General features: G+C 49.7%; 6 protein-coding genes across 6 annotated transcripts; 3 read left to right on the top strand and 3 right to left on the bottom strand.

Moving 5' to 3' along the window:
* Positions 1-146: 146 nt before the first annotated feature.
* Positions 147-2,333, top strand: H6S33_010570 (uncharacterized protein; the record flags this gene model as incomplete). The annotated part of the gene is made up of 2 exons (XM_044842323.1): positions 147-483; positions 565-2,333. The coding sequence occupies 2 exons, from the start codon at positions 147-149 to the stop codon at positions 2,331-2,333; spliced, it is 2,106 nt and encodes a 701-aa protein (XP_044696500.1).
* A 1,172-nt stretch (positions 2,334-3,505) lies between these two features.
* Positions 3,506-4,383, bottom strand: H6S33_010569 (uncharacterized protein; the record flags this gene model as incomplete). The annotated part of the gene is made up of 3 exons (XM_044842312.1): positions 3,506-3,721; positions 3,784-4,320; positions 4,372-4,383. The coding sequence occupies 3 exons, from the start codon at positions 4,381-4,383 to the stop codon at positions 3,506-3,508; spliced, it is 765 nt and encodes a 254-aa protein (XP_044696499.1).
* A 1,268-nt stretch (positions 4,384-5,651) lies between these two features.
* Positions 5,652-6,813, top strand: H6S33_010568 (uncharacterized protein; the record flags this gene model as incomplete). The annotated part of the gene is made up of 4 exons (XM_044842301.1): positions 5,652-5,664; positions 5,718-5,955; positions 6,021-6,557; positions 6,615-6,813. 4 exons carry the CDS (start codon positions 5,652-5,654, stop codon positions 6,811-6,813), a joined length of 987 nt encoding a protein of 328 aa, XP_044696498.1.
* A 1,533-nt stretch (positions 6,814-8,346) lies between these two features.
* Positions 8,347-9,955, top strand: H6S33_010567 (uncharacterized protein; the record flags this gene model as incomplete). Its single annotated transcript, XM_044842289.1, has 5 exons — positions 8,347-8,379; positions 8,430-9,066; positions 9,185-9,320; positions 9,388-9,829; positions 9,890-9,955. The coding sequence occupies 5 exons, from the start codon at positions 8,347-8,349 to the stop codon at positions 9,953-9,955; spliced, it is 1,314 nt and encodes a 437-aa protein (XP_044696497.1).
* A 2,752-nt stretch (positions 9,956-12,707) lies between these two features.
* H6S33_010566 (uncharacterized protein) lies at positions 12,708-13,244 on the bottom strand (the record flags this gene model as incomplete). The annotated part of the gene is made up of 1 exon (XM_044842278.1): positions 12,708-13,244. The coding sequence occupies one exon, from the start codon at positions 13,242-13,244 to the stop codon at positions 12,708-12,710; it is 537 nt and encodes a 178-aa protein (XP_044696496.1).
* Positions 13,245-15,325: 2,081 nt separating this feature from the next.
* H6S33_010565 (uncharacterized protein) lies at positions 15,326-20,035 on the bottom strand (the record flags this gene model as incomplete). The annotated part of the gene is made up of 6 exons (XM_044842267.1): positions 15,326-16,847; positions 16,901-17,551; positions 17,597-18,055; positions 18,116-18,468; positions 18,543-19,603; positions 19,669-20,035. 6 exons carry the CDS (start codon positions 20,033-20,035, stop codon positions 15,326-15,328), a joined length of 4,413 nt encoding a protein of 1,470 aa, XP_044696495.1.
* Positions 20,036-21,789: the final 1,754 nt, after the last annotated feature.

Raw genomic sequence — 21,789 nt, 5'->3', positions numbered from 1 at the left:
CTTCGACCCAATTACTCTACCTCTATCATGTACTCATACCACTAGATCGTAGAATAGATATCATTCCCACTCCCCCCTCCTCTCTCTCCCCGTCTCTCTCTTCCTCCCCTCTGTATCTACGCCATCCATCAAAAATCTCGCACACAATGAGCACCGCATACCGTGAAGGCTACAGCTACAACCCCGCGACGGCCTCATACTACATCGACAAACGGCCATCGCACCCCCCGCCGCCACCGCTGCCACCAAAGGAGCTCGAGGCAGGAGCATACAACATCACAAAGGAGACGCACCACGGCTTCGCTGAGCTGGAGGGAGACTCGTCGGACGTCGGGCGCTTAAGCCTCGATGACAAATCGGCCACCAGCTCCCACAACGGCGAGAGGCCGCGAAAGAAGGAGAAGCGCAAAGAGAAGGGAGCCAAGCCAGCGAAAATAGTCACTCCGGTGAAGACGAAGAGGAAATTGCGCATATTGTCGTTAGGTATGTCCCGATTGGTGGCTTAAAATAGAGATGGAATGGTTGGAATGTGCTTGTACTGACGGGTGAATTGGAAATGATTAGATGGCGGTGGCATTAGGGGATACTCGATTCTTGTCATCCTGGGCGAACTGATGCACCAGATCTACGTGCAGACGCACAACGGAAAGGGTCCGAAATCACCGTCCGAGCTTCCTCGCCCTTGCGACTACTTTGACATCATCGGGGGAACGGGTACGGGCGGTCTGATTGCGCTCATGCTCGGGCGCATGCGTATGGATATTGAGTCATGCAAGGAATACTATGTCGAGCTAACCCGCTACGTCTTCATCACCGACAAGACCGTCATGGGGGTCCCGTACGGCAAGACACTGTTCAAGTCTTCACGCCTGGAGGATGCTATCAAGCACTGTGTCCGAGAGAGCACACGGTTTGACTTTGACAAGATCATCCCGCACTCGCCGCCGCCGCCAAGCCCGCCCCCACCGCACATCAAGAATAAGCGCACAAACTCGTGGCGTGGGCGGCGCAGTTCCTCACACGATTCTCAAGAGCAGACCCGTGGGCGCCGCGGCTCACCAAGTAACCCATCACGACGGACTCGGGGACAAGGAAACGCCGAGGCACCACTTCTTGATACCCGACCAGGCGCATGCAAGACGTTCGTGACAGCGGTGTACAAAGGGACGCCACCCAACAGCTCAAATCCGCCAGCTCTCCTACGGACATATCCTTCCCGCGGCGAGTCCGTCCCCAGCTATAACTGCACCATCTGGCAGGCTGGCCGTGCCACCTCCGCAACCCTCAGTGCCTTCAAACCAATCACTGTCGGACAGAACACATTCCTGGACGAAGGCAGCGGTCGGTACAACCCCGCGCAGCAGGTCCTTGAGGAAGCACACTTGCACGAGTACCCTGATGACGAGATCTCTGTCTTTATCTCTATCGGGACTGGAAAACGCCCTGACGGCCCCGCGCCCGCATCTAACTCCCGCCACCACCACAGTCACGCCCATAACACGGGTGAGCGACAGCCATGGTGGGAGGGCATCATCGCAACGCCCTTTGAGGACTTTACCGAAGCACGGCGTAAGCTAATGGCCAAGCTCGACGACTGCGAGCGTGTCCACCGGGCACTGATCGACCCTGAAGACGGCGGTCGCCCAGGGCTCGCCAAGATGGGAGTATCTCGCGAAGACTACTACCGTTTTAATGTCGAAGTCGGCGTGGGCGAGTTTGCACTGAATGAGTGGAACCGGCTTGCGGATGTCTCAACGAATACACGGCGGTATCTAGGCATGCGGGAAACTGCGAAGCTGGTGCGCGAGTGTGCTGGTAAGATGGTAATGATTGAGAAGCTCAACAACCCCGACACCGCACTAACACCTATGCGGCCGACGTTCTCACAGTCGTCCTCATCCTCCTTCAACTCGCCTCCGCTACCACCGAAGAAGGAACTAGAGGAGACTTCTGGGATCGCGGAACTTAGTGCTGAGATTCAGCGTGCAGAGGCAGAATGGACGGACGCACGGCAGAAGGAGTTGGTGCATCCGTCGCAGCGACCTTTCTCGCCCATTGAACAGATCGTGCAGTATCCCCTACATCCTGTCGAGCAGCCGTTATTCTCGCCGCCTCCGGCATCACCGCCAAAGCCACCCAAGGTGGGGAAGCCACTTTATCCGGATGAGGAGAACGGGATTCATTACCAGGCGGTGATGAACCCAGAGATTAGAGTGACGAGTCCGACAACGGTGGCGGGCGAGGACAGTGAAGATGAGAGGGAGAGGAGAAAGATTGCAGAAGCAAGGAGACGAAGAAGAAGTAGGAGTGGGAGTACGAGTAAGAGGAGGTAGTTTTAATGAGATGTCGGGACTTTTTTCTTATACTTTCTGTGTCAATTATTCTATCTTTCTCTTTCTTTTGTGTTATTGTTTGAGGGGTTAGCCGGATATCCTGTATTTAGTTATGATTCTGTATGATGATTATGTTAATGACTTACCAATCGAACTTGGATTATTGCACTTTATACAATTCCTTTCCAACGATGCTCGTGATGGTTGAGCGTGTAACATGCATATATATATATGCCAAATAGTCGGGCGCAAAGCGCGACGGTTCGTGCAATAAGTTAAATGCCCCAATTGAGCCTGAAAGAGGGTTACCATCACTGCACGAACTCCGACAAAGACGGGATGTTCGTAGAAGAAGTGGATGTATGAAAGACGGCAGACAGTTGGTGAAAGAGGTCTGACTTATATATATTTAGAGATCGGACAGGACAGAGTGTTTGTATGACGTGTTCAGTCTCGCTGTCGTCGGGAAAGTCAAATATCTGGCCTTTGAACTGTAACAGCGTTTATGGCGGCAGCACGGTGGCACTAGTGGTTATCACCCTACTTCTTCTAACTACATAATGCTTTCTATCAAGCGCTGCTGATAACGGGAAATTTTCTTTCGAATCATACATATGATCCTCTTATGGTTAGTTGGTGTGTCATGGAGAAAGTCTCGCCATGAGGGATCACGCAGTATTTTGAGTCACCAAGGCTCACTCACTCAGTATTTGCATCATAAGAGGTCACTCATTCCTCCGGATCATAAATGAGCACTCAGCATCGGATCACGGAGAGTCACTCAATGCTTTGGATCACCAAGGCTCACTCATCGGCGTACTGTAATCAGAAGAGCACTCGGATTTAAGCCATAAAGGGTCATTCCGTGTTCTGTAACACGAAAAAGCACCCAGCCCTTTGATTTACCAAAGCTCATTTTTAAGAATTCTACATCACAAAGAACCACCCATCGATCCGTATCATAAAGGGTCACTTTATGTTCCAAATCAATAACGGATCACTCATCAGTCCGCACGATTATATAGGGTCACAGCGTTCCGGGTCATAGAGGATAACTCAACACCCAACATCACTCAGCCTTTGAGCAATCAAAGATCACTCAGTGTCAATTCAACATCATAAATAAGCACTCAGTGCCGATCCATTAACAAAAACTCCAACAAGCACACCCATTACCACTTCGTAACCCCACCATCAATACACAGATCCTGTCCGGTCATATACTTACTCGCATCACTGGCCAAAAAAACACAGGCGCCCCTGATATCCTCAGGCTCCGCCACCCTCCCGTTCATAATCTCGCCCTTCCAGCTCTCCAGAAGATGCGGGAAAGGTGCCGTCATCTCGGTGCGCACATATCCTGGCGATATACTGTTGACCCGTATCCCCTTTCCCGCCCCTTGCCGTCAGTATCCAAATTTATAAAAAAAGAGAAGAGGGGAAAACCAACATATTCCACCAACTCCGCCGCAATCGGCGGCACCATCGCCCTCACCGCGCCCTTCGTCCCGCAGTACGCACTCGAATTCTGCGACCTGATCGCCATATAACTCGCAATACTCGCGACGACAATAATCGACCCCACCTTCGTCCCATTTTTCACCATCTGCCCCGCCGCCAGTTGTGCCGTGTGATACACGCCCAGCACATTCACACCCAGCAGCTTCTGGTGCTCCTCATAGCTAGTCTCCAGGAAGCTAACATTCTTATTGATCCCCGCCGTCGGCACACAGATGTCAAGGCGGCCTTCAAAGTCCTTCACGAACTGGTCGAAACCCGCTTGTAGCGAGGTGGGGGATGAGACATCGACGTGGTAGTGCGCGGTGCGGACGTTGTACGTGGCGGCAATTGTGTGGAAGGACGGTGAGGGCGGGATGATGTCGAAGATTGCAATGTCGGCGCCGGCCTCGGCGAGACCTTCGGCGAAGGAGAGGCCGCAGCCACGTGCGCCGCCAGTGATGAGGGCAGTGCGGCCTTTGAGAGAGAACTAACTGTGTTAGTTGGCATGGAAGACAGTGGGAGTGTGCAAGATACTTACGGCGGAGGTCATTTTGAGCGGATTGATGAGTCGGTGGGTTAATACTGGAGTGAGAGGTACTCTGCTCTAGCTAGTGGGGAGGCTATTTTATTTATTTTATTTGAAAGAGGTAGGTCGCTATATATTCCCGTTATAAGATACCTTCCCCACCTTCCGCTCCCACTTACATGCAGCTCCATGCACCCTGTTCCAAGATGGGTGTATGGTGATTGCTATCAATTGGTTACCCAATCCCGTCATATCTTGACCCTCCTCCAGACGATTTGGGCATCTAGACAGACTATCCGGGTTTGCGCTTGCATGTGGTTCATCAATTCTTTCTGTTGCGTGCCCCGTTCAGCAAGGCCAACCTAATTACAGTATCTACGCCTCATACCGCTGCTTACAGAGTTCGTTGTATTCGGGATACCAGACCACAATTGCGCCAAAGCGGTCAATTGGTTAGATACTTCGGCTCTCACTTTAACATTAGATTAGGTGGTGGGAAAAAAAACGGCACCATAGGAAATAGGAATACAGATATCTACAAAGTAGATTATCTACACTTCGGAATACAACCCAATCAGCTTGCATCGATTGCAACCGACCGAGTCAGTAGTCTTTCTATCGCGCTACTTTGATGGGTGGAGCAGGTACATATGTACCTGGCCCATAGTACTTTAGTCTCATGCCTACACGGCTGGGTTCGAACGAGGCCAGCGCGTACCGTGCAGCGAGGGCGTTCCGACCCATTTTTACGGCCCGAACATGACGGAACCCCGTTCAGCAAATCATAGAATTTCAATTGTGCACAGTACAGCTCAATCAATTCCCATATTACTTTGGGCAACCCGTTCAATCCAGCGTGACCTCAATTGAACCAGATGCAGTCTACGACTTAATTTTTGAAAACCCCGTCAATAAGAGAAGAGATTCCGGCCAACATTGTCTTCCTGGGCGTACGGAGCTCCACTCGGCAAAGCCAGCTGGTAGTTAGTGCACGGCACGTTCCATGGCACAGCGGGGTTGCTACTTCTTATCGATAAGGCGACAAGTGATAGCTAAAACACCCTAGCAATGGCGGGGAAACGACGGAAGCTCTCCCACTCCCCCCATTCAGTCTCACAGCTCGTATCTGCGAAGAGAGAATGAGTGCTGAAAGCTGAAGCTCTACCTGAGATGAGTGGACAAAAGAAGTGCATATCTTGCCTATAAATACCGTGACCATGTCCCCCGCCCCTACAGTCGATCAGTAAACCCTCCCCACCTCAATTCCCGTTCCTCCCTCTCTACACTCCACAATGGGCAAGAAACGTATATCTCTTCCCTACCCTCCTCTAAAGATCTTACTAACCAGCACATCCAAGGCGTCCTCTGCACCTACGGCATCGACATTGACGCTGTCGCCGGCTGGCTCGGCTCCTACGGCGGCGAGGACTCCACCAGCGACATCTCGCGCGGTCTCTGGGCCGGCACCATCGGGGTCCGCCGCCTCCTCAAGCTCTTCGAAAAATACAACATCAAAACCACCTGGTTCATTCCCGGACACTCTCTCGAGACGTTTCCAGAGGAATGCGCCATGATCCGGGATGCCGGGCACGAGATGTTCCTCCCCCAATCTCCAAACTCATATATGGGGGGCAATTGAGCTAACAGAAAGCGCTAAAAAGCGGTCTACACGGCTACTCGCATGAGAACCCCGTGGACATGAGCTGGGAGCAGCAGCGCGACGTCCTCGACAAGTCGTTCCGCCTCATCACTGAGTTCTGCGGCAAGCCGCCGCGCGGCAACGTCGTCCCGTGGTGGGAGTGCTCAGCGGAGGGCACGGAGCTGCTACTCAAATACGGGATCGAGTACGACCACTCGATGTCGCACCACGACTGCCAGGCATACTACCTGCGCAAGGGCGACTCGTGGACCAAGATCGACTACACCAAGCGCGCCGACGAGTGGATGAAGCCGCTTGTCAAGGGCGAAGAGACCGGGCTTGTCGAGATCCCGGGGAGCTGGTACATCGACGACTTGCCGCCCATGATGTTTATCAAGGGGAGTGGCTACGGTGGCGGATGGACCAACCCCAGGGATGTCGAGGACATCTGGAGGGACCATTTCGACTACTTCTATCGCGAGTATGACGAGTTTATCTTCCCGATGACAATACATCCAGATGTGTCCGGGCGGCCGCATGTGCTTTTGATGCACGAGAGGTATTGTTCCTTCTTCTAGCCCTGGTCCGGGTGGATCGATGTCTAACGTGGGGAAAGGTTGATTGAGCACATCAATAAGCACGAGGGCGTGGAATGGGTCACCATGGAACAGATCTGCGACGACTTTAAGAGCAAGAACCCGTATCCCGCGGGCGCGCTGCTGCCTAGTGCCGCTGGTGAGATGATGTCCAAGACAAAGGAAGACCTTAAACCTCCGGCCCCGGAGGCACTGACACAGCTGGAAGTGAAGCCTTAATTAGGATTTCGCATAGCTGCATAGATAGTTAAAAACAAATCATGTGCTGTACTGGCCCCTCAAGCGGGAAACTCTACGTGACAGTGTCTGTCCAATTTTTTCAGTGCGTGTTTATAAGTCGGGCAAATAAGAGGTCCTAATAATTTCCGATTGAACTATCCCCAAACCCATAGGGTTAGGGTTAAACCAAGGATTTAGTTGGCCGGTTTAAGCCGATGTGGTCTTGCGGCGCAAATAAACTATTTTTATCCTTTATGTTAATATATACTTAAAGGGAGTTTTTATCCCGAACGGCACATACCCTATTGAAGTGCTCCTAAAGACTTAACGTTTTTAAAAAGTGGACCGTGCTTTGCCCGTTACTCAACGAGCCTACCAACAGGGATTTGAGAGAGCAGTAGCGAGGAGAGTAGTACTACTAGCCTATGGTTGGGGACACCTAGAGACGGGGCGTGCAACATTGGCCTCCAGTGAAGATCATATTCCTAATCTAGTAATTACTTGGCATGAAATCGATCCAAAAGTGCCAAGAGAGTAGGTTTATGCCAAGATACTGGCCATGAACTAGAGATGTCTTCCCAATCGGGTAATTATATACTAGCGTACTCCTAATCAGGTAGTTATTGGCCTGGAAGGTAATTAATGTGTGACATTTGGTCAGCCTCTCACCAAAAACCCAACTTTTAGAAATTCAATAGCTCAACAACCACAACAGATAAAATTAATTGGGCTCTGTTACAGTGTTATTTACCTCTTCCTCTATCACCCTACAGAGCTATTTTAATTTTAATGTGTTGTGGTGGTTGGCCATTAAGTTTCAAACTTCGGCAACTTTGACACTCCGGCTCAAGGTGTCCCCAACCATATATGCATCTACTCAACCTCCCCACGCCCTCTGCATGCTAGAATACCTAATAAATACCCACATAGATTGACTGACAGCTCCAAAGACCTACATGTGCAGCTCCTCGCCGCCCTCGCTCTCGCCCTCGCCCTCAACTCGATCGTCTGCATCCCCCGGTCCGTCCCTAAGCGACGACGGATTGACTACCACGTTTAGTAATCCGTTGATAGCCATCTCGACTGCCTTAGGAGGTGTGTGATACGTTATGATGTATTGGTGTCCAGGAGAGCACTTCGGTGGGGATACTTACTTGGCAGAGTACATGATGCAAGCTGTCGCATGATGAGCAGGTACCCTATCTCCCCTGCGATTCCATTCGCGACGTGCTACTCTATCGAAATGCAAGATCAATGGCCACTTGGGGCAAGTCCATTAACTGCTGCTCTTACCTCCCTTTGGTAGACAGAAGGGGTCATCTCTGCGTATTTAAAGTTTTTCTATCGTTCAAGATTTGGAGGTTTAATACTTGCTTTCTCGCTCTTGTTCTGTCTGTTACTAAATATTTTGAATTCTGCAAAAATACCATTGCCACATCCGTTTCCAGCTCCAGCCCAAGCTCCAGAGCGCCGTTGAAAAGTACCCCATCATTAGCAGTGTAACCGTACCACAAAGAAAAGAACCTCATCCCAATGTCACACAGCAAATCCCCCATCTCCCTCAACGTATGTTTATCGCTCTTTCTCCCTCCACACACCCACTAACCGCCTTTCAGATCATCATAGTCGGTGCGGGACTCGGCGGCCTCTCCGCCGCCATCACGCTCTGCCTCGCCGGCCACCATGTAACGGTCCTCGAGCGCGCAACGACCATCGGCGAGATTGGCGCCGGAATCCAAATCCTCCCCAATGCCTCGCGCCTCCTTATTTCCTGGGGCCTCGCGCCCTCCCTCATGCAACATGCGACCCTGCCAAAACAGGTCAACATGATCAGCTGGAAAGGGGACCACATAGCATCAATGGACTTCCACGACGCCACGAAGCGGTACGGTTCGCCCTTTTGGGATTTCCATAGGGCCGGGCTGCACAGGTGTCTTTTAGAGCGCGCGGTAGAGCTGGGCGCGAGGGTGGTGTGCCAGGCGCGGGTGATGGATGTTGAGATTGGGGAGGATGGAAGCACGGTGGTACTAGAGGACGGAAGCAAGATGTATGCTGATCTGGTGGTGGGGGCAGATGGTGTTGCCAGTAGGATGAGAGAAGTATTGATGGGTGGGGTTGATCCCCCGGTGAGGACGGGAGATCTGGCATATAGAGTGCTGTTGAGTACGGAGGAGATGAAGAAAGATCCGGAATTGAAGGGGTTTGTAGAAGATCCACAGGTTAATTATTGGTTGGGGCCGGATTGTCATGCTGGTAAGTTTGTTAGTTAGAGTTCCAGTATGGAATAGTGGTTGGGGTTGGGGTAAATGATCAAAAAACTGGTTTTTCTGATGTAGTGGGATGGGAGACACAGCTGATGATCGCGAGACAGTTAATTATGTACTCAAGGGCGGTAAGCAGTTTAACATGGTACTCCTAGTACCCGACGACATCCCCGACGGTGGTGCCACAACGGTTGAGGGCAATGTCGAAGAGATGCGGGCTCTATACAAAGACTGGGACCCCCGGTAAATAACGCCAATTTCTCTATATCATTGATTAACCACATTCTTAAAGATATACTAACTCACCCAGAATCCCCAAGCTTCTCTCACTATGCACACAAGTGCATAAATGGAAGTTGCTGATTCGACACCCCCCAGAGCATTGGTATCACCCCAGTGGGACCTTCGTCCTTCTCGGTGATTCCGCGCACGCAACACTCCCATACTTGGCCTCGGGCGCGGGCATGGCGCTCGAAGATGCGGCTGTGCTTGGAGAGTGTCTAGGCCGCATCAGATCCCGCGAGGATGTATTGACGGCGCTGGCCGTGTATGAAGCGTGTAGGAGGGAGCGTACAGCCAGAGTGGTCGAGAGGGGAAACGTTCAGCAGGAGTTATATCATCTGCATGATGGCGAGGAACAGCGGGAGAGGGATCGAAAGATGAGGATGTGCCCGACGGAGCCCGGTGAGGCGCTGGCGTGGAGAGATCCAGAGATGGGTCCGTGGTTGCTGGGGTGGCAGTGTGAGAGAGAGGTGAGTTTTCTATTGTGCGGGCGTGATGAGACGAGGTTTGCTGACAAGCGGGTGGTGTAGGTGGATAGGTGCTGGCCAAAGGCGGAAACGCCGCATGAGAGTGCTGCGGTGAGGTCTGTATTGTGACGATTTTTTGCGCCCCTAATGTTTGTGTTAATGATTATTGACGGTTATTGGCAAATTAATGGAAGGATGCATCTGAAGGGACCCCAACATGTGTTTAACTTTGTTATGAAGAAACAATAGTGTATTCTAGCTTGTTCATAACCTTTTCTCTCCTCTCTATTTGATTCTTGTGTAGGAATCACTAAATTTCATTGTAAAGACACCTCTGTCCAAGTACCAGTTTCCCATAACTGTCAGTCTCTAGCCAGAAGCGTCCTTTCTTCCTGTCCTCAAACCTGAACCTCTGAAGCCCAAGCCTCTGCTCTTCAGCTGCTTATGGCAGGCCTCTAAGCCCAGATCATCGGACTAACAGAAAGGCTTTATGCTCACCAAAGGGCATGTTTGTTTCGGACATGGCAAAAGAAGTGATCCAGAATCAGCAGCGACTTGATCCCATAATAGTATTACCGTTATACGGGTAAAGAAGGCTGTGTTTATCTGTCTCTAGCCTTTCATCAGTTTCCGTATCACTCAAAAGGTACCACGAAGGTTTGCTTTGGGCCTGACTTTCTTCTCGTACTTGTAAAAGCGAGGATTGCGGGGAGTGTAGATGTAAATGTAGCTGCCGAGTGGGAAAGTGGAGCTCTGTCCTTCCAGAATGTCGACATAATGAAGAGGGCTGCATGCATGCTGCGCTGGCTGTCGGCCTGCTGTTTTCCATCACCAACCCGCACCTTGTGCCACAGTAACACGAAACGACCTTAAGAAGGCTGGCCCAAACTAAGGAACATTTGTTCGCCTGGGATAGGAGAATCTAGTTGTAGCCACGTGCTCTGACCTATTTATCAGCCTTGACCGTTCGTGAATTAATAAAACCAGTGTACCGCCCACTTGTAAAGTGGACAAATAGATGGCCCAGGCTGACATATATATAGGGTGAAATGCAGGTCGGCACCCCGCTTGCCGTGCTCTCGTAAAACAGTTCTCGGGATCCCGTGTGACCGTGAGTTGCTGACTGACGACAAAAGCCTGATGGGCAGTGCCAAGGAACAATATCTCACTCACATATACTAATTGATAAATCTAACCAAAGTAAGAAAATTAATTCTGCACTCCTTCATCCCGACGCTCATCTCAGGTCTAGACACCCGCTCATACAGTGTATTCGCATCAAACACGCCCACATCCGTCCAGTTCGCCTCGCCGTTCACCCTCAACCACTCACCTATAGCTACATGTATCCCCAACTAATCGCAGGTCTAGCTAGTATTACGACATCTCGCTGTTCTACACTACGAAGCCTAGCGGCATATAGCACATATGTATGCTCAGGTGAAACGTCCTGAAGTACCCCCAGAAGTGAAGGTGAAAGGTAGTGCAGTACTATTGGTTCCAGCAGCATTCGCATTACATATTCATACGCTCCAGGATGGTGGTGCGAAATCCGCTCTACTGTGTTCGCATTTTGAGACCTGTGGCTATTTGTATTTGAGGGGAATGTTTTTGACGAGGAGAGAGATTACTAAAACGACAGAAACGAACGCAAGGTCAGCAAATACGTAAGAAGGTTGATCAGTACTCAGACTTGTACAGCCGCATTCGAAAAGTTTTAGCACCTCCGGGCCAAAATCACGAGGCAGTCCTTTCTGCTTTGCAATTCTCATATTCGAGGCCGTTGTCAGAGAGAGCTGCAATGTCTCTATTGCGGTCATACCTGTCAATAGGTTGAGTATGCGCGAGTGCCATGGTTGTTGGTGGGCTACAATTCATGAACGACTCAATATAGTAGGGAGCCAGTACTTTTCGAATGCGGCTGTACGCATCGCGAACTACATGTAGTTGGCTGTTTGCTACCTTACACGTGTGGTGTGTGAGTCCTAGGTAGCTTCTAGTATATCAGATGGCAAAACTCACTAGACGGAACAGACCGGCGTCGCACGAAAGAACCCCGATTGGCATTGAGTTTAAGGGGAAAGAAGACAAATATTTTTAATCAGGCTGAACTATATAGTTTCATACCGTAGGATGTGGCTTAGGCCGTTTGAATCATTAAATATCACTCGGAGATTACAACACGTTTAGCGCGTAGGTGCCGACAAACTGGAGTTATGCACTATTGATTCCTCGGGGCAGATGGATAAGAAGAACGGTATGAACAAGCCTGAATTTCGGAGGATTGGTAGAATTATGAAGAGCAGGTAAATATCTTAGGTGAGGTTTGTGGGTCGAGAGAGTATGGAGGTGAGTTGGATTTGGTAGTCAGTCAACTAAAATGTGACCTATGAAAAATCCCCCTTAGGTTCCCTGGACCTTTTTTGTGGGGCCAGAAATTTTAAAGAAAGCCGGGAGAGTAAAGCATAAATGTCGGGAACCTAAACCTGTGACTATGGGCGATTCAACAAGTTGGAGCAATTTAAAGTTTTAGACAGACTTTAAAGTTTTAGACAAACATAAAACTGATATGAATTCGAGAATCATTCCGAGTCTGTTTAAAGGCAAAAAGTAAAAGAAAGGCGAGAAGTCAATGACTTCATAGTTTATCATGGATTATCACTCGATAGGTTCCGTTGATTCTTTGTTACATAATACGAACCAGCTGTGAAGCCGGAAGACTTCGTTGATTATGTTTTTTTCACTGAATATGTACTTAGGTATACGTTATTGATTCACGAAAAAATGAACAGAGAAAAAAGCTTTCATTAAAATAAATAGGGGATAAACGTGGAATATTTACTCTTCTAAGCTCCCAATCTGAACCAGAAGCCCATAAAACTCATCGTCCAAACGTCCACCCGAGTGTGGTATTGCTAAGCAAGCGCACATCCGACAAATCCTGCCCCTCATTGTCCCTTATAATCCTCCCCTCCGCCCTTAATCCGTCCGGTGACCGGCACTCCGACTTCTCAATGATTCTATTCAGCCAATTCGCCCAGAACATACACGTAGGCTCCGACTCGGGGTACTCCTTGTAGCCGTTTATTTCCTTCAAACGGCGCTCCTCGATAGGCTCAAAACGCGATATGCAGGCGGTGCCGTGGCAGAGGATGATGGTGCTGCGGTCGAGGGCTCTACAGTGCTCGGTGGGCATGGTGGCGAGCTCGGTGACGGCGTCTTGGGCATCGGAGATGAGGGGAATAGCATCGGTTGGGGCGCAGTTAATCATCCAGTCGGATGTGTCCTTGTGTGTGTTGGCGAAGAAGACTATGTGCAGGCCGAGCACAACAATGAGAGCGATGGTGGTTAAGAAGAGCATAAACCAGATCCACCGTACGGTGTGGGTTAGCTTTGTCCATCGGTCTCTGAGTGACATCCTTGTTGTAAACACCATTAATTGGCTAGTTTTGTTGTTTGGGGGTTTGGGGAGTGCGCGTGGGGACGTGAAATGTTGATTGGTGTAATATGGTGGAGATGGAGTTTGGAGTAGGTAGCAGATGAGAAAATTGGGCTTATGATATTTTTATTTACGGGTTACCGGGTCTTTACTACGCAAGTGCAAAGCGTGAAAGGGAGTAGGGGTACAGACGCATAGAAGTACTGAAGCCCTAGGTAGGTCTTTATTCAATAATCATGGACGTGATTGAATTCGAACATAGTATGACGAGCAACTCAAGATCAATGCAATACGGGTGACCTATAGATATACATGATCTCGAGACTCAAATATAATACTATACGTTAAAATTTCCCAGTAAGCCGCATTACTCCTTAGCGACATCACCTGAAAGACGTATAGCTCTCGCTATGGTCACCTGTCAGCTGCGACCTTCTCCTTGTCTACCGTAAAACAGAAAATAAGGGAAGCGGGAGACAGGAAATATGAGAGCGTAATGAATAGCCTGGTGGATCCAAACGGCAACAAAAAACGAAGATTTGATGAGATACTATGTAGGCCGCATCCCCTCTCTCGTAAGAATTCCTCTTTCAGAATGGGTAATACCGCCTCGACGTGCCTTTTACCTAAATTGATAGATGTACGTATGATGTGTGATATATAAATCGAGTGTATTCCAGATGATGAGAGTATATATGTACCTGAGCTAACCTAGGAGTGGTAGGTATAATGTGACTAGATGGCGAGTGATCACCTATGATTCATATCAACATAGTACGCTGGGGGGGCCGGAAAATGACAAAGAAGAGAACAGTGAGTTGATAGTGGAAATGAGGGATACAAAAGCGCGTCTTTATCTTTCTGAGAATCGCTCACCAGTAGTGCGCTCAGTTCTTTATAAACTCTAGAACTCTTGAACTAGCCTACGTGTTAGTAACACGAGTACAGGAGCGGGAACTAGACTGCTTAGTACTACAGGACACACTAAAAGTCTCCCTGACGCCAAGAAGTCCTCCTTTCGTCGCCCGGGTAGACCAGATCTGAGATTGCCGAGTTGAAGAGACGTGTTTATCCCAGATGGTAGCCCCAGCCATACACTGCCTTCTGTCCTCATCCGCTCTCATCATCAAAACAAACTCTATCCCACTGATTCTCTTTCTATATAACAAATCTTGAAACTTATAATCACTCATTACGCCCACTAGGAACTCAACCAAGACCTCATCTCGTCAAGCTTGATTTTAATCGGATGCCAAGTTGCAGTTCCTCTCCTCGCTACCAGAAATTATATTACCTACTCATTAAAACAAGGCAACATAATCAATTACAGCGGTCCCAACTTAGTATATGTATTTGTTTTGCTGACAACGTGGGCCTCAAGTTGAAATGGACGTTCCGAAACAAATGCCACAGCATAAGCCTTTGTAATTTATCATCGCCTTCACAATCTGTAGGTATTCTAGTATATAATTACACCCTCGCCTACATAGGCTACAAAACTGACACTTCAAATTGAATAGGATCGAAAAGTGCCGATGGTGATTTACTCAGTCATATATTAGTGGATTAGGTAGTTGAGGCCTCTTCTACTATTTGACATCAAATCGTCTACACGTGTAATGATCCGAGGCACAATCTTGCTCCGATGGACTATGGTTTCCGCCCGTAGACGTACATCATCAGCCTGGAACCCATGCACCAAATCAGTTCTTTAAGACAAAATACCTATGAGCCAGACCGGTTCAGGTAAGGACTCCAAGAAGTCTCCAACATAAGCTACATTTTCTAAGTTCGAGTGATAGATCATGATTATAATGTGCTCAACTAGACACATCTTGCCAGACTTTCCCCATAGACTTGTGCTACAAGAGAGACAGGGATGAGGTGAGAATATCAGAAATCAGGATTACACTACAAGCGGGACCCTCACATGCACAACTTGTGTTGGTATTTGACTAACAAAAGAAAAACACTACCTAATGTTCCGAATACAGGTGTTACATGTGTAAAGGAAAAGAAAACTAAAAACGGAATTCAATAAACCCTGCACGAAACCATCCTTAGGCCTGGGCCTCTGCAAACGCCCCCTTTTCCCCTTCCTCCTTCTTTACTCTCGCCCACTCCACAATCCGATCTCCTATGGCCACTCTCAGCTCTTCCGCGGTCGCTGGTGATCCCAACGCCAAAACTCCCTTTTCCACTGCCATTTCTTCTCTTGCCGCCTTCACCGCCTCTCTCAAAGCAAATAATACCGCGGCTCCTAGAAACAATGGCGGCTCGCCGATCCCCTTTGACGACTGCACCGACCTCAGTGCGGCCCACTGCATGCCTTTCAGTATACTCACATTGAATACTTGGGGAATATCAGCAAATCCGGGAATTTTATACGTTCCCGGCCCACGGGTGAGCAGTTGACCGCTGCGGGAACACCACAGGGACTCTTCAAGAGTAAAGAGCCCCTGACCCTGCACGAATGCCCCTTCGATCTGCCCGTAGTCGATCGCAGGATTAATGGAACGACCGACATCCATCTTAACGTCCGCGCGGCGTACGGTGTGGTCTCCTGTCAGGACATCAAGCTCCACCTCGGATATTGCGGCGCCCTGTGTGAAGTAGAAGTACATCGGGCGGGGGTCTACATAGTTTCCCCAGGTGAAGCCGACACTTGGCATTTTATAAAAGCCGTTAGCGGAGAGGTTTGTGCGGTCGAGGTATGCGGCGTGGGCTAGCTGCTTCATTGGAGCATCTAGGCCATACTTTTCTCTGTATGGTGCAAGACGTTTGTTGAGCTGCCTACAGGCATCTTGGACGGCCATACCGTTGAGATCACTACCAGAGGAAGCAGCAGTTGGAGAGGTATTTGCCACTGTGTTGGAAGATGTCTCACTGGTGAATATCGAGTCCATTGGAACATTGAGCTCTTGCGCAGCGATTTGGCACATCTTTGTGTAAAGTCCTTGTCCCATCTCAGTGCCACCATGAGCGAGCAGGACGGAGCCGTCGTGGTAAATATGAACGAGAGCCCCAGCTTGGTTGAGATGAACAGCCGTGGCGAAAGATAGGCCGAACTTGGTAGGTATCAAGCAAATTCCCCGCTTCTTCCACTTATGAGTCTTATTAAACTCTTCTACCTCCTTAACACGGCGGTCGTAGTCAGCCTCTTCCCGTAGCTGCTCAAGGAGAAGCGGCACATGCCAGTCCTCGATTTTCTGTAAGAACGGTGTGAGTTGTCCTTCTTCGTACAAGTTCTTTTGGCGGAAATCGTCAACTGAAATCCCCATAGCGTCTGCTACTTCGGACATCATACACTCGGCAATGAACTGCCCTTGAGGGGCACCAAATCCACGGAATGCAGTATTACTGTGGGTATTGGTCTTGCAGACATGACCTCGAACATGAACATTCGGGATCCAGTAGCTGTTGTCAATGTGAGTGAGAGCACGGTCCATCACGGCTCCACTCAAATCCCTAGAATACCCAGCATTGTTATAGACATCCGCATCGAGCACTTGAAGCATGCCATCTTTCGAGACACCAACCTTCCAATGAGCCTGGAAAGGGTTTCTCTGGCCAGTCATCATCCTGAAGGGTCAGTAAAAAAGACCTAATAGTGGAGTAATCCCGGGATAACTCACATGTCTTCATCACGATTCAACATACATCTCATAGGCCTCCCTGATTTCTTCGCGGCAACAGCCAAGATACAAGCCAACTGAACGGACCTACTCTCCTTGCCACCAAAAGCGCCACCCATTCTCTTCACCTTCGCTACGATTCTAGAACTCGGGACCCCTGTCACTTGGGAAACAAACTCCTGTGTCTCCATGATGTTTTGTGTACTGGACCAAACCTCCATCTCACCATCCTCAGGTCGTGGAATCACGAGTGCCACGTTAGTTTCGAGGTAAAAATGCTCCTGTCCGCCCATCCTCGTCACACCCTCATAGACAAAATCGCAATCCTTGAAAGCTTCCGCAGTTGGATTACCACGCTTGAGCTGGTGATCGTGGGGATAGAATGAGTTTGCCTCAATCGCCTCGGAGATGGTGAGAATCATGGGTAGGTTTTCATACTCAATGCAGACTGCCTTTGCAGCGGCCTGTGCAATAGCAGCCGTCTCTGCATATATCATGCCGATAGGTTGTCCATGACTCTCTACAACATCCTTGGCAAAGAAACGCTCATCCTTCACCACAGAACCCCAGTAAGAGCAGTCCTGAGGAATATCATGATGGTCGACATATCCAAGAACACCAGGGAGTTCTAAAGCAGGGGTAAAATCAACTCTACTGATATTAGCACTTGTCATTAGAGAGGAAGGATTTAATCACTTTATGAGTTTCGCGTGAGCTCGTGAAGATAAAACTAATCCGCCATAGCACTCCCCGTCGTACTTTGGGATATCATCGATGTACTCTGCTTCTCCCGTCGCCTGTTTCAACCCCGAGAGATGCGGTATTTGCTTGCCGACAACGCGTTGCTCATATGGATTTTCATTATCCCGTGACCCCGTCGACACCTCTCTATAAATCTCGCTGATGAGCTCATGATCAACCCGTTCGGTTTCGTTTCCAAGGTCTAGCTCGGCGGCAACCTCATGCCAGAACCTGAAAAAGAACGAGAAGGCGAGTGTTTTCCTGTAAGTCGGCATTCCTCCCGGAACGGTGAACGATAGATCGAAGTCCTTCTCCATAGCGTTCATTGCTAACTCCAAAACATTTTTGTCGAACCATCTCTTACCCCTCAACACATCTTCTGTATTTCGTGCCGTCACAGTCCTTGGTGCCATACTGTATCACCATCACCAGTCAGCACTCGATCGAATGGAAGGGTTAGGGTTGGTCTCGCACCCGCCATAAGCTAGCGAGACATCCTTGACTAGTCCATCCTTGTCAAGACTAGCCCTCATGCCTGCAGTAACAATTGCAATATCATCATCCTTTCTCTTGGCCTGCTTGTAGGCTTTAACAACCACGCGGCTATTAACTGGACTTAGTGGAATAGTCAACTGCGTGATAACCGCGTCTGCTGGCAGGGCGGTCTCGCGGTAGCCAATGAAGAAGTCTGTCAGCGGGATCTCGAACGATCCCCTAGAGAAAGACTGGGCGGTAAGGATGGTCCCCGAGGCAACCAGTACCGGGTTGAGGTCTGATATGGGGGACGCGGTAGCGATGTTTCCTGCTGGGGTTGCAGTATTGCGAATCTAGATACTAATCATGAGCATGCCACACCTAGCTAGAGTACATAATGCAGACATGGGGCAAATGACCGACTGACCTGTCGTCCAGCAAAATACCTCAGTTGCTTTCTAACCGCCTCCAACACCATGCCTCTCTTACCAAGCTTTCGGTACCATTCCAAACACCCTTGCTCCACAACGGTCAAAGGGGTGTTGCCGCCAATGATTACTGTGCCTGCTCCCTCGTCGACGGTGAAGGACTTGAGTTCTTCGATGTCACCAACGTACACCGCAACGGCGTACTGCAGGTGCTTGAAACGAATCTCCACCTGCACCTCTGAGGATCCGGCCACCATCTTCGCAGAGGGAAAAGCATCCTTGATCTCAAGCAATTGTGCAAGGGTCGTTGGCCGAAACCAGATCTTTTTTGAGTTGCCGAAGCAGATAGGTTGTTTAACATACTTTTGTAGCCCAGGAGGATAGATGATCTCCGTATGTGGCTCGTATGTCTTAAAATTAAACTGGGGGAAGGAATATTTTCCCCCTTTTAGCCCCGATAGTACCTCGGCCTCCGTGGCACATTTTGAGGCCCCCGAAGAGAGCTGACACCCATCTTCGCGTTTCGAAGATTTCAGAGGGGCACCGTACGTCGATCCCGATATTGGTGCCCCATTTGATTCCTCCGTGATTTCCGTAGAAGCGGAATCGACATCACTCGAGGTGTCAGATGATGGCGACCCCGGTTTGTCTCTACAGCACCCACCTGGTCGCCCACACGATCCTGTCGCCTGAGAAGCTGTCCAATTCCCACCCAGCCCATTTTCAGGGCGTACCACCTTTCCCCTGGAGCTTTCTACCACAACTCCACCAAGGTCTTCCTTCACAAAGCTTTTCGCCGCGTCCAATATTGGCTTATACCCTGTGCACCTACACAAATTGCCATCTAGCGCGCCCTCCAGCTCTACCATTTCCTCACTCAGCCTATACGTCCTAGTCTCCGGATCGTATGCATTACGTAGCAGTGCATACAACGACATGACAATTCCCGGAGTACAGAAGCCACATTGCGACCCGTGCAGCTTCGCAATCCGCTCCTGCAGCGGGTGCGGATTTGCTGCGCTTCCGAGGGCTTCAATCGTGATCACGTGCTTACCCTCGACTATTCAACCAAGTCAGCCAATGGGAAGCAGCAACCGACGAAACAAAGAGGCTAGTGTTACGTACCGCTAATAACCGGCGCAAGACACGAATTGATGCTCAGATGCTCAATCCTCCCAGTGGTGCTGTTACGCTGCTGGACAACAATTGTGCAAGCACCGCAGCCACCTTCGCCGCAGCCGAGCTTCGTCCCTTTCAGTCCGCGTTGGGAGCGGATAAAGTCAAGAAGCGTGGCTTCGGGGTCGACATTGTTGAGCGCAAGCTTAGTGCCATTGAGCCAGAAGGTTAGTGTGGAGTTTGTGAATGTACGTTGGATCAATGGAGTTAGAGCTGCGGAGGGAGATACGGGGGTGGCGGTGTTTGGGGATGGAACTGAAGCTGCAGTAGATGGGGGAGGAGGCATGGGGAGCAGCAATCCTCCTGCTGAAGACATCGTGAGTTATTGGTATCGTATGATGGTTGTTGTGAAGGACAACCTAGAGAGGGTTGATTGAGCAAAGGGGAAGCGCAGACATGAAGGGCACAAAGAGGGAGTGGGAATTCAAATGATGCCCGGTTTTGAGACTTTACAGCACAGCACGGCATTACAGGAGGCGTTGGCTAACATCATAGATCATCTGCACAGTTCAGCTCTCGTAAAGGCGCCACTTCCAACCTACGAAACTACTACACATCTCAGGCTCCCGGAATACCTCCCTAATTGTGGTAGGTAGAGAAGAATGATTTGATTTATACCAATCATTCTTGATACTCAACGTTCCTACTCCTTCCTCTCTTATCGACCCGCTCTGCGCGATGTCTATCATGTTGAGGATCAATCAGCTCTGCATTGTTGCGAGACCGAAATGGGGATAGTGTGCTCATCCCTGCTCTGAGGCTTATCGATAGGTAACCGTGCCTCCCCCAGCCATCCATGTGCCACGCTGAGCCTTGTCTGCTGAACAAAAGAAGCTTTCGTTTCCACAGTTGAACGATATAAATCACCAGGTTGCATATATATAGGGCATGTCATAATTTGATTGATCCAGGGAAGGATTGAAACCTCAAAATGGCTAACGGCGGCCAAGCCATACTTTTTTTGCAGCTCTAGCCGACAATCACTCCGTCATACGATATCACTCGGATAAATATTGTTCCCTCGCGCCAGCAACCTGCATGATCAACTACCCACCGCCATAACTACCACAGTAAGCAGAGGTTCCGTTGTTCGATATATTGCTTTTGAGTTTGAGACAGATTACTAAACAAATGCCATAGAAACACTCCCCAAGCGTTGCGGACACACACCCCGTACCATAGTTCACAATTCATGGAACTCCCCTGTTGGAACCACATGCCACATGCCAAAATTGTCACATACTGTTTCTTAACCAGGTTCCCCCGCAATTGAAACCGCACTAGTGAGCTGTCGACTATTATAGGCACAAACCGTCATCGCGGCTCATCATGCGGGGGGGGGGGGGTCAACTATAGCTACATCACTCTATTCAATTTCACACCTCCCATCGTATATCCACAAAATCCCTCATCTCTACTATTCTTCACCACCCAAACCCACTAACCAGAACATACACACCGCTCAAATATTTGAAGTATCGGTAATTAGAACAAAACAAAAGGAAACTCCATCATCATGCATAACAGACGGTAGCCCAGCCACAGATCGGACGGACTGATCATCATCAAAGCGGGACTCCAGCCCGGTCCCCCGCAGCGGCTATATCGGCCCGCGTCCTCACCACCCCCGAAGGCCGAGCGAGAATTGAAATCGGCCGAGAGGGGTCATAATCGGCAATGGTAAAAAAATAAAAATAAAAATCCGTGATGGAAGGAACAGAGACATACAGGCCTATCTCCGACGGACCGGATCGGTCGGTGAGAAAGTAAAAGATGCATGAATAAAATAAAATAAAAAACGGCTGTGCAGGCGGCTGCGCAGGCATGACGGTTGGGGAGAGGGGGGGGGGGGGGGGGGTGGGGCTTTTAATGGGGAGAGGGGGAGTCCCTTTTTGGGCGTCGTAAGCTGCGGCAATGGTAGCCGCCAAAGTGCAGGATTTTCGTTCTCTCAGTGAAACTATTGGCTGACGGACTGACTGACTACGCAGTAGTTACTGGGGAGGAGAAGAAAAATTTAAGATTGGGTGGTCTTTGGCCTTTCTCTTTTACCTGGTAGGAGAGAAAGCTTAT

The sequence above is a fragment of the Morchella sextelata genome (genome assembly GCF_020137385.1).
Source record: "Morchella sextelata strain SCLS chromosome Unknown scls_5, whole genome shotgun sequence".
NCBI lineage: Eukaryota > Fungi > Ascomycota > Pezizomycetes > Pezizales > Morchellaceae > Morchella > Morchella sextelata.
The sequence above is the reverse complement of the archived record's forward strand: the minus strand, read 5'-3'. Positions and strand labels throughout refer to the sequence as shown.